Source organism: Oncorhynchus mykiss, chromosome 3 (genome assembly GCF_057628025.1).
Source record: "Oncorhynchus mykiss isolate SJ-2025 chromosome 3, ASM5762802v1, whole genome shotgun sequence".
Classification (NCBI taxonomy): domain Eukaryota; kingdom Metazoa; phylum Chordata; class Actinopteri; order Salmoniformes; family Salmonidae; genus Oncorhynchus; species Oncorhynchus mykiss.
The window spans coordinates 56,279,339-56,294,027 of record NC_143024.1 but is presented as its reverse complement, the minus strand read 5'-3'; the positions used below and the strand labels follow the sequence as shown (position 1 = coordinate 56,294,027).

At 44.1% G+C, this 14,689-nt stretch overlaps 1 protein-coding gene across 12 annotated transcripts in view; it reads left to right on the top strand.

Moving 5' to 3' along the window:
* The window catches only part of LOC110520004 (double-stranded RNA-specific editase 1), a 195,657-nt gene that overhangs the window by 140,661 nt on the left and 40,307 nt on the right, over window positions 1-14,689 (top strand). For all 12 annotated transcript variants that reach the window (XM_036974213.2, XM_090229577.1, XM_090229578.1 and 9 more), the window contains 2 exons: window positions 6,468-6,536; window positions 11,133-12,058. In XM_036974213.2, the coding sequence (XP_036830108.1) occupies window positions 6,509-6,536; window positions 11,133-12,058 (954 nt within the window). In that variant the 5' untranslated portion in view covers window positions 6,468-6,508. The remainder of the gene's footprint in view (window positions 1-6,467; window positions 6,537-11,132; window positions 12,059-14,689) is intronic.

Genomic DNA, 14,689 nt, shown 5'->3' with positions numbered 1-14,689 from the left:
GGGGGGGGGGGGGGATTAGTTGGAGGGAGAGGTTATGGATTCCCATTCAAAAGTGGCATTAGCTAAGTTCTATGTCAAATCAAGTTGCATTTGTCACATGCGCCGAATATAACTGTTGTGGACTTTCTACCGTGAAATGCTCGCCTGAGAGCCCTTCCCAACGACGCAGAGTTTAAAAGTAATAATAACACGAGGATATAATATAATCAAATACACAAGAATGGCGCTATATACAGGGAGTACCAGTACCAGATCAATGTGCAGAAAGAGGTAGATATGTACACGAAGACAGGGTAAAGTGACTAGGCATCAGGGAAGATAACGATAAAAGTCAAATAAAGAACAGAGTAGCAGCAGCAAATGTTGAGCGTAAAAGTGTGGACCCGTAGCTCAATCGAAATAAAGAGCAGGCCGTTTAGGGTGAATTGCGAAGTGGTGCTTCAATGAGGGAGAGCCCCTGACCTGAGCTCTCATGTACTTTCATTTGACCAATTACAAACATTGCACTGCCAATGCTCCCATAAGGCTGTTAATAATCTTCTGCATTGTGGTTACAGGTTGCAGACATTTTTGGCTCCTGACCATAGAAATGTATACATTGACCTTTTTTCCTTTATGGATGGTAAGTGTATATTGCAGACCTGTTGGACTTCACAGAATACTTTGCCTTTTGCACTGGACAGAAATTAACTTATTTTCATGCACCTCTGCCCTTCATGCCATCTTTTTATTACCTAAGTTACTCCTCCTCTCTTCACCACCCCCATCACTCAACCTCTACCAGCGTTTGGCCTGACTGTTCACCTCCCACTGCCTTTCAAGGGCAGGCCTATCCTCATTTCTCTGTTTTAGGAGACATAATGATTCTCTTGTACCTAGAATAGGATTGCATTTTCTGTTTCTCTCCTCTCCCTCCCTCTCTCTCCATCCACCCTTTCCCTGTTCCGGCGGCTGCAGCTCCCTCCACGGAAGCGTCGTGCTACCGCTCCACCGCGGCGAAAGCGAGGGATGAAAGACGAATCAAAACACCGTATTTCCCTCGGGCCCTCACGCCGCCGAGATTGAATTGGAGTTTTCTCATCTTCTTTCTCATCTTTTCTCTCCCCCTCCCTCGCCCCAACCATCCATTGAAATACCATTTGAAACCAGCCCCTTTCACAACTGGTGGGATATGGTATTGTTTTGGCGTAAGGAATAAAGAAGAGGAGCACACATCTACCAGTGCAAGACCTCTAACCCGATAATAGGAATCTAATAATCATAAGCATCATCTACTGGTTAAGCCACACATCTTTAGCTTTGAGACTGAACGTTATGCCACTGATGTTCCTTACTTCAATTGTTATGGCAATTCAATTGTTATGCCCCCGTTGTTCCTTACTTCAATTGTTATGGCAATTCAATTGTTATTCCCCCGTTGTTCCTTACTTCAATTGTTATGGCAAAAGTTGTAGTTTCTTCGCCATCTTGTCAATGACTCGTCTTTCTTACTTTCCGTAGCCAGAGTGGAACACTGATATGACACGCTGATCGCTGACACCAATTTGCGCCCAACAATTTTAATGCTAAAGAGTCATATTGAGTCATAGGAATTTGGAAGGAATCTCTCTCTTAAATCTGGTATGAAAGTGGAGAGCTGGTCAGGACCAGTGGTGGAAAAATTACTCAATTGTCATACTTGAGTAAAATTGTATATATTAAGCACACCAGATGGTATAATCTTCTTAGTTTATTATTTATTCCCCACCAAAAATTGTAAGCCAATTTTCATCATATCCAATTGGTAGTTAGTCTTGTCCCATCGCTGCAACTCCCATACGGACTCGGGAGAGGTGAGGGTTGAGAGCTGTGCGTCCTCCAAAACACCGTCCTCCAAAGCCGCACTGCGTCTTGGCACACTGCACACTTAACCCGGAAGCCAGCCGCACCAATGTGTCGGAGGAAACGTCGTACACCTGACGACCGTGTCAGCGTGCATGCGCCCGGCCCGCCACAGGAGTCACTAGAGCGTGATGGGACAAGGACATCCCGGCCGGCCAAACCCTCCCCTAACCTGGACGACGCTGGGCCAATTGTGCTTAGCATCATATCTGAGTGTGTCCCTGGCTGTCCGTATATTTTAAAAACAAGAACATCAAGGGGCCTCCCGGTCGCAGCCGGCTGTATTGAACCAGGATCTGTAGTAACGCAGCTAGCACTGCAATGTGGTGCCTTAGACCGCTGCGCAACTCGGGAGGGCCCTTGATGTTCTTGTTTTTAAAATGTACGGACAGCCAGGGACACAGTCAGACATTATTTACAAACGCAGTATTTGTCCTCCAGATCAGAGGCACTAGGTATGACAACACTTTATAGGTACGTGAATTGGACCATATTGCCGTTCTGCCTGAGCATTCAAAATGTAACTACTTTTGGGTGCCAGTGAGAAATGTATGGAGTAAAAGGAACATATTATCTTCAGTAATGTAGTGGAGTAAAAGTTGTCGAAAAATATAAAAAAGTTAAGTTGTTTTTGGGGGGTATTACTTAAGTAGTACTTTAAAGTACTAATACTTCAGTACTTTACACCACTGGTCAGGATGCTCCTCTCTACATCGATTACTTTTTTATAGCCACTGACCCATGTGGAGCAAAAGAAGCAGCTGGTTAAATGCGGCCTCTGTGGATTGACTGTGGGCAAACACTGAGGCCAAACAGATGCAGCTGTGCTAACACTGGGTCTAAGCAGGGCTGAGCTGTCCATCCAGCACTCTGGTACCCCGGCCTGGCACCCTTCAACTGGCTACTGAGGCATAAAGTGATGCCACTAATACCCTAACAAGACTTCTCCCTCAGATCATCGACAGACAACTTATTAGTTAGTTGGGCTGAATGACCAGACAGGTCTCTGGTTCTGCCTTTGTTGTGTCCTTGGCCCTAACTCACCACTGGATTTTATTTGTCCTTGCAGCTTAGTTTTTATGAATGCTGTAGATGCACAGGCCTTAGATTGGAACAGATCTCATGGCTGCTTACTGATTCATGAGCGGCTCGTGAGCGAAGCGGTGAAACGGCTCTGAGACCTCATAATAGAAAGCGACAGGCGCCACGAGCCAGCCTAAATGGGCGAATCTCGAAACCTCTAATCGCCAAAGAGGCATTTAGCGTTCAAGCCTACGGGTGAAATAGGGTACAATGTGGGGAGGTGCAGGGTGGGGTTGGGGGGGGGGGGGGGGGGGTCATTGGACGAAGGAAGGACACCTGGCTGGAGTTTGACTTGGCTACCTAAAACACACAATCCCTCCTACCCCCACCCAACTAACCCCCTCACAACCGCCCCTTTTCATTTTCAATCATAGGACTGAATATTAGTCTTTTAATAGGGTCGTAATTGTGCTAGCATATTTGCTGTCACCCACCATTAGCCAAGATTAATTAGGCCATTTAATTTAGCTTAAAGTGTCGGTCATGAGGAATGGTGCATGGGAACAAGGCAGAGAGCTGGAATCAGCACAATCTGCTCCCCGTCATAACCACTCTCTCTCTCTCATTGGATTCATCATGATTTCGGCACTCCTGCTTCACTTGTGCTGTAGTTGCAGGGGGACCAAGCTGTTAGACCGGCACGTGAGTGTGTGTGTGTGTATTGCGTGTGTCTCCTGTTCCATTCACCTCTTGAATACTAGGATGTTATTTTAAAAGAGAAATTCTCATCGACTTACTTCGCTAAAAGGGCTGACATTAAATGTTCTATGCAAAGATTTTTTTCTAGTTGTCTAATTTCTAGTTTAAGTGGTTCCATGGAAGGACGACTGTTGTACACATGGCCATCATAGTTTGTACTTATGTTACATACTACAGCTGCGAATGAAGACCAGTGCATTGGACTGGGGAAAACAGAAAATATATTCCCATAAGAGAATGTGATTATTAGCAAAGAGCATTTCTTTCTAGGCCAGAAACAAACTACGCACTCCCTTGGGCGTTCATGTCTGGGCCTGGATCTGGGCTATGTTCAATACGAACATGATCAACACTGCTATTTAAGACTGGAATTGGAAAGTTGATATATGTAGTAGAATTATTTGTTACTTCTTGGTAAAAGATTAAAATAATTCATCACATTTGGTAACAACCTTGTATAAAATTCGCCATAAATTTAGCAGGTTCAGAAAACACACAGTACCAGTCAAAAGTTTGGACACCTACTCATTCAAGGGTTTCTTTCTTCTTAAAAAAAAACAACTATTTTCTACATTGCAAAATAGTAGTGGAGATGTCAAAACTATGAAATAACATATATGTAATCATGTAACAACCAAAAAAGTGTTAAACAAATCTAAATACATTTTTTTTTCAAAGTAGCCACCCTTTGCCTTGATGACAGCTTTGCACACTCTTGGCATTCTCTCAACCGGCTTCATGAGGTAGTCACCTGGAATGCATTTGAATTAACAGGTGTGCCTGTTAATTGAAGTTGTGGAATTTATTTCCTTAATTAATTTGAGCCAATCAGTTGTGTTGTGACAAGGTAAGGGTGGTATACAGGAGATATCCCTATTTGGTAGAAGACCAAGTTCATATGGCAAGAACAGCTCAAATAAGAAAAGAGAAACGACAGTCCATCATTACTTTAAGACATGAAGGTCAGTCAATACAGAACATTTCAAGAACTTTGAAAGTTTCTTCAAGTGTAGTCGCAAAAACCAAGTGCTTTTATGAAACTGGCTCTCATGAAGACCGCCACAGGAAAGGAAGACCCAGAGTTACCTCTGCTGCAGAGGACAAGTTCATTAGAGTTACCAGCCTCATATTGCAACCCGAATAAATGCTTCACAGAGTTCAAGTAACAGACACAGACTGCGTGAATCAGGCCTTCATGGTCTGCAAAGAAACCACTACTACAGGACACCAATAAGAAGAAGAGACTTGCTTGGGCCAAGAAACACGAGCAATGGACATTAGACCGGTGGAAATCTGTCCTTTGATCTGATGAGTCCCAATTAGACATTTTTGGTTCCAACTGCTGTGTCTTTGTGAGACGCAGAGAAGGTGAACGGATGATCTCTGCATGTGTGGTTCCCACCGTGGAGCATAAAGGAAGAGATGTAATGGTGTAGAGGTGCTTTGCTGGTGACACTGTCTATGATTTATTTAGAATTTAAGGCACACTTAACCAGCATGGCTACCACAGAATTCTACAGCTATACTCCATCCCATCTGTTTAGTTGGACTGTCATCTGTTTTTCAACAGGGCAATGACCCAAAACACATCCCCAGGCTGTGTAAGGGCTATTTGACCAAGAAGGATAATGACGGAGTCCTGCATCAGATGACCTGGCCTCCACAATCACCTCAACCCAATTGAGATGGTTTGGCATGAGTTGGACCACAGAGTGAAGGAAAAGCAGCCAACAAATGGTCAGCATATGTGTAAACTCCTTCAAGACTGTTGGAAAAGCATTCCTCATGAAGCTGTTTTGGAGAATGCCAAGAGTTGTGCAAAGCTGTCATCAAGGCAAAGGGTGACTACTGTGAAGAATCTAAAATATATTTCAATTTGTTTAACACTTTTTTTTGGTTACTGCATGATTCCATATGTTTTATTTCATAGTTCCCTAAACTATTCTACAATGCATAAAATAGTAAAACAAATAAATAAAAACCCTTGAATGAGTAGGTGTGTCCAAACTTTTGACTGGTACTGTCAATATATTTGTTCAATGTCCCCAGAGTAATACATATTGAGGGCTTTAACAGCAGATAATTTCCCTCTTGAGATAGTTAAGGCTCACAGGCAATCCTCCAGTACAACTGTGTGTTCTTGATGTATGACTTAAATGTCAAGTATGATTGCAGTAGAAATCTCAGGATTAGATTCCAGGCCAGACACCACATTCACCTGCAGAGAGTCAATTCTGCTCACCTAGAAATCCATCGGCTTTGCTGTACGGTACAACTGTTCGTGTACTGTAGTGCATTTTCTACCGCCAGGTAAATGGCTGTCTGTGTCATGCCCGGCTAAAAGGCATGTCCATGTCAATGGCTGTATATCTCCCGGCAGGCAGCTGGAAATGAGGTCTAATCGGACGGATATTAAAGTCACAATACACTGCTTCCGACTATTACGGCCTGTCAGCACCGGGCCCCCTCTCCTCTCTTGCCCAGATTAGTATTCACCTCTGAATATTTATACACTCACCGTAGGCTTAACCTGGGTGTCTCATTTTCATCTCACTGCACTGGTTGTGGGTATGGGTGTGTGTACATATGAATATTTTGAGATCATTTTTAAAAAAAATACACTTTCAGCAGGCCCTGCCCGTTAGGGAAGGAACCTAGACATCTCACCCCCCCAACACACACACACACACTTGGTCCCCTCTTATAGTTGTACGTGTTTGTGTCTTCACATGGGCACGTGTGTTATTTGTGGTAGAGACATCTAGGTTGAGTCTGACCATCACTTCCTCTCGTGTTGTTCTCAGGTGGAGCCGGAGCTCGGCAGCCCCGGCAGAAGCTCTTCACCATGGACGTGGATGAAGAGGAGAACATGAGTGAGTGTGTCCGTCTCTCCCTTTGTCCAATTGTCTGTCTGCCTGTGTCCATTTGTTCCCTTACTGGATCCCCTGCTTAGACACACACACACACACGTACACAAAGGACATACACAAAGGACATACACAAACTACAAGCACTGCACATACAGAAACCTCACTGCAAAACCCGATAAATTCCTTGGATTCAACTTATATTGCTCTATGCACACCCTTTAAAAAGAAAATGTCATCCTCACTCACACATTCAAATTTAATTGGACATTTTGGGAGGAATCTGAGCCCTGAGCTCCAACCAGCCGTGCCTATGAATGAGTCTCTGCTCTAGATCCCCACCTCTCTGAACAGACAGAAGAAATGGCTGCCTGGTCTATCCCAGGATGAAATGGATGGTTGCCATTGTAGTTTCACATCCCGGTTTCACGCTGAGGGCCTGCTGACAATGTCACCTTCATTACAATTGGCCGATTTCTGTACATTTTTTCCAAAACGCCAGCTACTGGCTCAAAACAGAGGGGGACATTTCATGGAGTTTTGATACTGGGACTACTGTTATCATTTATCTCCAGGTTAGTTAGCCACTGTAAAGATGGCTACAAAACATATTACTCCGAGCAATGGAAATGTGTCATTCACTTGAACACCAGGAGGAGTTCATCATATTTGTTTGTTCCTCAAGTATGCTCACGTTCATACCAGCTGGATTCCGGTTTGAAAAACGGTGTTCGGAAACATACCCACTGATATGCTCACTGACATTCAAAATACGCAATAGCCTCGAAATAATATTAAGCTACTCCACTGAAATCGCCGGGACATTTACATTTTCTGTAGCTGTACTGGAATTAAAGTAATTAGGCCTAAGTGTTAATTGGCTCATCAGAAGTCAACTTTCCCTGAGCGTACGAAACATTAAGAACACCTTCCTGATATTGAGTGTCCTTTTGCCCTCAAAACAGCCTCAATTCGTCGCGGCATGAACTCTACAGGGTGTCGAAAGCGTTCCCCAGGGATGCTGGCCCATGTTGACTCCAATGCTTCCTAAAATGTTCAAGTTGGCTGGATGTCCTTTGTGCGGTGGACGATTCTTGAAACACACGGGAAACTGTTGAGCGTGGAGAAACCCAGCAGCATTTCAGTTCTTGACACAAACCGGTGCACCTGGCACCTACTACCATACCTCGTTCAAAGGCACTTAAATCTTTTATCTTGCCCATTCACCATCTGAATGGCACACATCTACAATCCATGTCTCAAGGCTTAACCTGTGTCCTCCCCTTCATCTACACTGATTTGAAGTGGATCAATAAGGGATCATAGCTTTCACCTGGATTCACCTGGTCAGTCTATCATGTAATGAGCAGGTGTTCTTAATGTTTTGTACACTGTCTATAATGGCAAAAGCCACTTATTGTTACAGTATTCATGCCTTTGGTTTTTCTCCTTTGTAGTTATTTCCCATACATCCCCTTGTTAAGACTCCTTCTTGCCTGGCTTTTGCATGGCTACCCCAGAGTCCATGAGATAAGTAAATGAAATCATGTACATTATCGTTTGAGTGGAACATCCTTTAAGGCTATTAAAGAACATCCTTGAACAAGGCAGTTTAACCCACTGTTCCTAGGCCGTCATTGTGAATAAGAATTTGTTCTTAACTGACTTGCCTAGTTAAATTTAAAAAAATACAAAAAAAGGCATGGGCACATTATAAGGAGGGGTAGGGCTTCATATTAGTCTGGGTATATACAGTGCCTTGCGAAAGTATTCGGCCCCCTTGAACTTTGCGACCTTTTGCCACATTTCAGGCTTCAAACATAAAGATATAAAACTGTATTTTTTTTGTGAAGAATCAACAACAAGTGGGACACAATCATGAAGTGGAACGACATTTATTGGATATTTCAAACTTTTTTAACAAATCAAAAACTGAAAAATTGGGCGTGCAAAATTATTCAGCCCCTTTACTTTCAGTGCAGCAAACTCTCTCCAGAAGTTCAGTGAGGATCTCTGAATGATCCAATGTTGACCTAAATGACTAATGATGATAAATACAATCCACCTGTGTGTAATCAAGTCTCCATATAAATGCACCTGCACTGTGATAGTCTCAGAGGTCCGTTAAAAGCGCAGAGAGCATCATGAAGAACAAGGAACACACCAGGCAGGCCCGAGATACTGTTGTGAAGAAGTTTAAAGCCGGATTTGGATACAAAAAGATTTCCCAAGCTTTAAACATCCCAAGGAGCACTGTGCAAGTGATAATATTGAAATGGAAGGAGTAGCAGACCACTGCAAATCTACCAAGACCTGGCCGTCCCTCTAAACTTTCAGCTCATACAAGGAGAAGACTGATCAGAGATGCAGACAAGAGGCCCATGATCACTCTGGATGAACTGCAGAGATCTACAGCTGAGGTGGGAGACTCTGTCCATTGGATAACAATCAGTCGTATATTGCACAAATCTGGCCTTTATGGAAGAGTGGCAAGAAGAAAGCCATTTCTTAAACATTTCCATAAAAAGTGTTGTTTAAAGTTTGCCACAAGCCACCTGGGAGACACACCAAACATGTGGAAGAAGGTGCTCTGGTCAGATGAAACCAAAATTGAACTTTTTGGCAACAATGCAAAACGTTATGTTTGGCGTAAAAGCAACACAGCTCATCACCCTGAACACACCATCCCCACTGTCAAACATGGTGGTGGCAGCATCATGGTTTGGGCCTGCTTTTCTTCAGCAGGGACAGGGAAGATGGTTAAAATTGATGGGAAGATGGATGGAGCCAAATACAGGACCATTCTGGAAGAAAACCTGATGGAGTCTGCAAAAGACCTGAGACTGGGACGGAGATTTGTCTTCCAACAAGACAATGATCCAAAACATAAAGCAAAATCTACAATGGAATGGTTCAAAAATAAACATATCCAGGTGTTAGAATGGCCAAGTCAAAGTCCAGACCTGAATCCAATCGAGAATCTGTGGAAAGAACTGAAAACTGCTGTTCACAAATGCTCTCCATCCAACCTCACAGAGCTCAAGCTGTTTTGCAAGGAGGAATGGGAAAAAATGTCAGTCTCTCGATGTGCAAAACTGATAGAGACATACCCCAAGCGACTTACAGCTGTAATCGCAGCAAAAGGTGGCGCTACAAAGTATTAACTTAAGGGGGCTGAATAATTTTGCACGCCCAATTTTTCAGTTTTTGATTTGTTAAAAAAGTTTGAAATATCCAATAAATGTCGTTCCACTTCATGATTGTGTCCCACTTGTTGTTGATTCTTCACAAAAAAATAAAGTTTTATATCTTTATGTTTGAAGCCTGAAATGTGGCAAAAGGTCGCAAAGTTCAAGGGGGCCGAATACTTTCGCAAGGCACTGTAAGAGACAAGAATTTGGAAACACGTGAGAGCAGGATTTTTTTTTGTTTGGCTTGTGGGATGTGCCCTCTATTTTAGTATGCAGAAACTCGACGAACATCAGCGCCTGTCTGAAGCTACGGATTCTGTGTTCAGAAGTCGATGGAAACCCCAACAGAGCCTCTGAAGAGCTCTGATCTCATCTAGTTTGAAAATGCATAGTGTGATATGTTTCTTTTATAAAGTAGAGCTCTGCGTTACCAGAAAGTAATGGTTATCAGATCAATTAGGTTGTCTAAAGATATAAAAACATCTTGGAGGTTTTCTCAGGTTGTACCCTTTCATCCTTGTCAGACTTTGTTGGTCTTACGGAATGTGTCCTCTTCCCTTTGCTCTTCCTCGCACTCTTCCCTGCACCCCCCCCCCCGCCATCTTCCCAATAAACCCTGTAATTTGCACTGCCGGGTTCTCTCTCCCCTGAGTACCGAAAGGAGTAACCTATCAAGCCTTTGCTGGAGGATGTTATAAATGAAAATTTTGCCAACATTCCATCCGCTTTGCCAACAGGACCTGGTGATGTGTGCAATATTCTAGAGCTGCAATTCCACTATTATGAGAGCTCGCTCAGCACTCTAACGCCAAACTATCATTAAAAAGCCAGCAGATAAGAGTATCGATACTTGTGGGGTGAGGAACAGGTGATCAAATTTGCCTGTAAAGTAAAGATCAGTTTGTTTGTATGCGTGTGTGTGTGTGCATACCCCAACTCTTCCACATATTTTCCCCCCTGACCCCTCCCTAAACTAACATATCAACAGAAACCTGCCTGACCACGGTTAGCAAATGCCGTGGTCAAGGAGGGAGGAGTTCAATATTTATTTTGTTGTGATGGCCTGATTTTCCTACCACTTATTTCCCCATTTACATAGTCATTGTATAGACTAAATCATTCTTGCAATGCCTTAGAATCCAACTTCCCTTGAATGTCCAAGAAAGTACAGTCCTATCATTATGACAATTATTGGCTATTTTGCCAAAACTTAATTGCCAAATGGATTTTCGTCTTGAGATGTATGTTTGATACTTTGGGGTCAATGTAATATCAGTTAAGCCTCTCTAACAAATAAACATAGCACACATCACCAGTTCAGTTCCAAAGAGTGATATAGGAATCTATCAATTTTACATTTACAAGATCCTGCAACGAAGGCGTTGTAAGTTACTCTTTCTGGGCACCGCAGGTTCGAGCAGCACCGACGTAAAGGAAAACCGTAACCTGGACAACGTCTCCTCCAAAGAGGGGGAGGCTGTGGCTGAGCATCTCCCCAACGGCAGTGGCGGGGGCAGCAGGAAGCGCCCCTTAGAGGAGGGAAACAATGGCCACACGCACTCCAAGTTCCGGGCCAAGAAGCGTAAGAAAACGCCAGGCCCGGTTCTACCCAAGAATGCCCTTATGCAGCTGAATGAAATTAAGCCGGGGCTGCTGTATAAGCTGCTATCTCAAACGGGTCCAGTCCACGCTCCCGTGTTTGTCATGACCGTCGAGGTCAATGGGCAGCTGTTCGAGGGCTCAGGTCCCACCAAGAAGAAGGCCAAGCTGAATGCAGCAGAGAAGGCACTGCGCTCCTTTGTCCAGTTCCCCAACGCCTCCGAAGCGCACCTGGCTATGGGCCGGACACTGACAGTCAACACAGACTTCACATCCGACCAGGCCGACTTCCCAGACATGCTCTTCAACGGGTTTGAGACGCCCGCACCGCCCGAGGACTCCTTTTACCTGGGCTCCAATGGCAGCGGCTGCCTAAACTCGCTGGGAGAGTACTCCATGCCTTCCACCCCAGGTGCTAACTTAGCCCAGGCCCTGTTGCCCCCTCCCTCAGCCTTCACCTCGCCCTCGAGCGGCAAGAACCCTGTCATGATCCTCAATGAGCTGAGGCCGGGCCTCAAGTATGACTTTTTGTCCGAGAGCGGCGAGAGCCATGCAAAGAACTTTGTCATGCAGGTGTCGGTGGACTCACAGCAGTTCGAGGGCTCTGGACGAAACAAGAAGCTGGCCAAGGCCCGGGCCGCCCAGGCAGCCCTCTCAGCCCTCTTCAACATGCAGCTGGACCAGACGCCCTCCCGACAGCCCATCCCCAGAGAGGGACTGCAGCTCCACCTACCCCAGGTAAGAGCCCAAACCTAGGTCCCTCTGAACTAGCCCACTTTGTCCCCAGTCAAGACCCTTTTTTTAGAACAGGTCATAGCACCAAAATTGTATCTGCACTCACTGACTGTGGGGGAAAAAAACAGGGTGAATCGTTTTTTAATGGGGATGAGTAACACGGTTTATACTCTACATGTAATGTTTTCAGGCGCTGAACAAAGGAATCACGGCACTTATGCCCTCAAGCACAAAGGTCTAACACCCTAGAGTCCAAAACAGAGCTTTCCCAGAAAGTATTCCTTCTCTGTAATATATTATGGGTAGCCAAAACACTTATGCAAGGCTTTCTCAAACTGTTGTGATTTTTTTATTATTAATACAGGAGTGCATTAACTATTTATAAATATCCGGATGTTTTGGTCAAAGAAACCCATCTGCTGAGAATGAGAGTTTGAGAATAGGTCTTTGTTATATTGGAAACTTTCTATTGGCTGATGTGGGATTTAAAGCTGGGGACACAAAGGTATTTTCACAACTGGAATTAGTAAAATCTCCCCCCTCTTAATCATAATGTCTTTGAGCTTATCTAAAGAACTTCAGTGTCTGTCACATGCCTCTACTACCTCATATTCTAAAGTATTTTCTTTATGAAAGTTCCCAACGGGAACATTGGGTGCTCTTACCAATCATCGCTGGGTTTGAGACATTAATTGAAGATGAAATGATCAAGCCCGAAGGATGATAGAAGATGAGACAGGAGTTGAAAATGTAAGGCGCTTTAGTACTGAGATGATGTGTATGCATGCGAGACATCTATTTACACATCTCCCAATCAGGCTCCCCTAATCGCCAGCTGAGAACACCAGGAAATAGCATGCCTCTATCTTAATTTACCTCTCCTTTTTTAGTCTTGTTGAAACAACCACTATTGACTGTCCAGGCTCTTTCCTACCTAGATGTGAGACCTATTCAATTGAGGCACTCAAAGGGGTTCCCCCCTTGAAATGCAATTATTCTACTTAAGTCTTGTTTACTTAACTTGTTAGCCTGAATAAAATCACCCTTTGTGAAGATGTTGTTTTTAAACACTTTCAAAATGTAATGTGATTTTTCTTTAAATGTAATACGATGGTACAGTGCTGCTCACACATTGTCGTGGGACAGAGTTGTGTCTAGAGCTTGAGTCCGTGGTTAGGGCTAGGTTTTAGTAAACGTTTACTGGGGTGTTGTAGCTGGGAGTCAGACTGTATCTAGCTCAACTTCATCCCTGGATTTGCACTCCACTAGTCGTGCTCCGTTACTGCTTTGTGACTTTACCACATACACGTTTTGCTACTGGGAATGCTACTGGGAATGCTACTGGGAATGCTACTGGGAATGCTCGGAGTGTAAACCCAGCATTGCAGGTGCTCAAAGAAGGTATCCCCTTTCTAAAGCCTGCTCTTTTCGAAGACTCAATATAGCTGGGTTTGGTTTGATAAGAATTGGGGGGGTTGAAGATGGGGATTGGTCATCACAGAAGTGACTGTCAGTCCTGCCGGTGAGTGCAGTCTGCACAAGTAAGCAGCTAGTGGGGCTAGACTGTCAATGGCTTCAATTGTCTTTTCTCCCCAGGAACATTTCCCGCTTTTTTTCTTTTTCTTTCTTTCTATCTTTACTCTCTCCTCCACTTGTCATCGGTCTGGTTCCTTCAAAACAGGCAGCTCGTGTCAATGATTCTGCACCTGCTAATTGGTCTATTAATTCTCTGTCGGTTAATATTTATTAAATGTACCATCAACCGAGCGCTCCATATGGACGGGGCTAATTAGGAAAGTCAGGAAAACATGAGTGATAGAATGCCCTGTTAGTTATTGCCAGACTGGAATTGCCTGACTGTTTTTTTGGCAGGCTGCTTTGTTCCCCCGGAGGTTAACAGAGACGTCCACACGTTTCTGCACTGCCTGCAACCAACCCGGGCAATTCCGAAGTCAAATGATCCCCACTCCCAACTGGGTGACACTGAAGTATCAGGGGGAAGTGATATTTAAACTAATCTCGTTCATTTGTTCCCATCTAGCCGTCACCTCTCCTTGGTTGTAATCATTTTCAGCATTTAAGAACACAAGTCGAAATATTTACACAGGGTTCTTAACCAGAATAGACACCCAGTTTCTTTATGCAATCAGCATTCAATAACACATCAAAATATTTGCAAACATAATGAAAATGATCATGCTTAGGTAGGACATAGAATGTAAGACAAGAAGTGAAGACCTCAAGATCCTGAGCATTAAGTGATGTTGTACTCCGTCTGTGATCAAAGTCTGTTGTGGCTTTTTGAATGTTCATGGAGGAGGAGATGGCTGTGTGTACTTTCTGGTTCATTTGGGGTTCCTCCTTCAGGTTGCTCCTTTGGTCCTGAGTTGGTGTCCTTATGCTTGTTGCTCTTCTGTTGGTTCCTTGCTTGCGTTGCAAAGGCTGTGCTCTAGTTGTCTTCTACCTCTTTTCTTGAGGGTGGAACGCTTCAAATCGTCCTCCAGCAAAAATGGTTTTTACTTTTACTGTTGATCCGTGATGTCATCTGCTCCCCCACTTGATTGAGCTAGATGAAATGAGCAGGATAAACTCATCCGAAACAGGCAACCTACTACCTGAAGCCTGTGGTTGTTG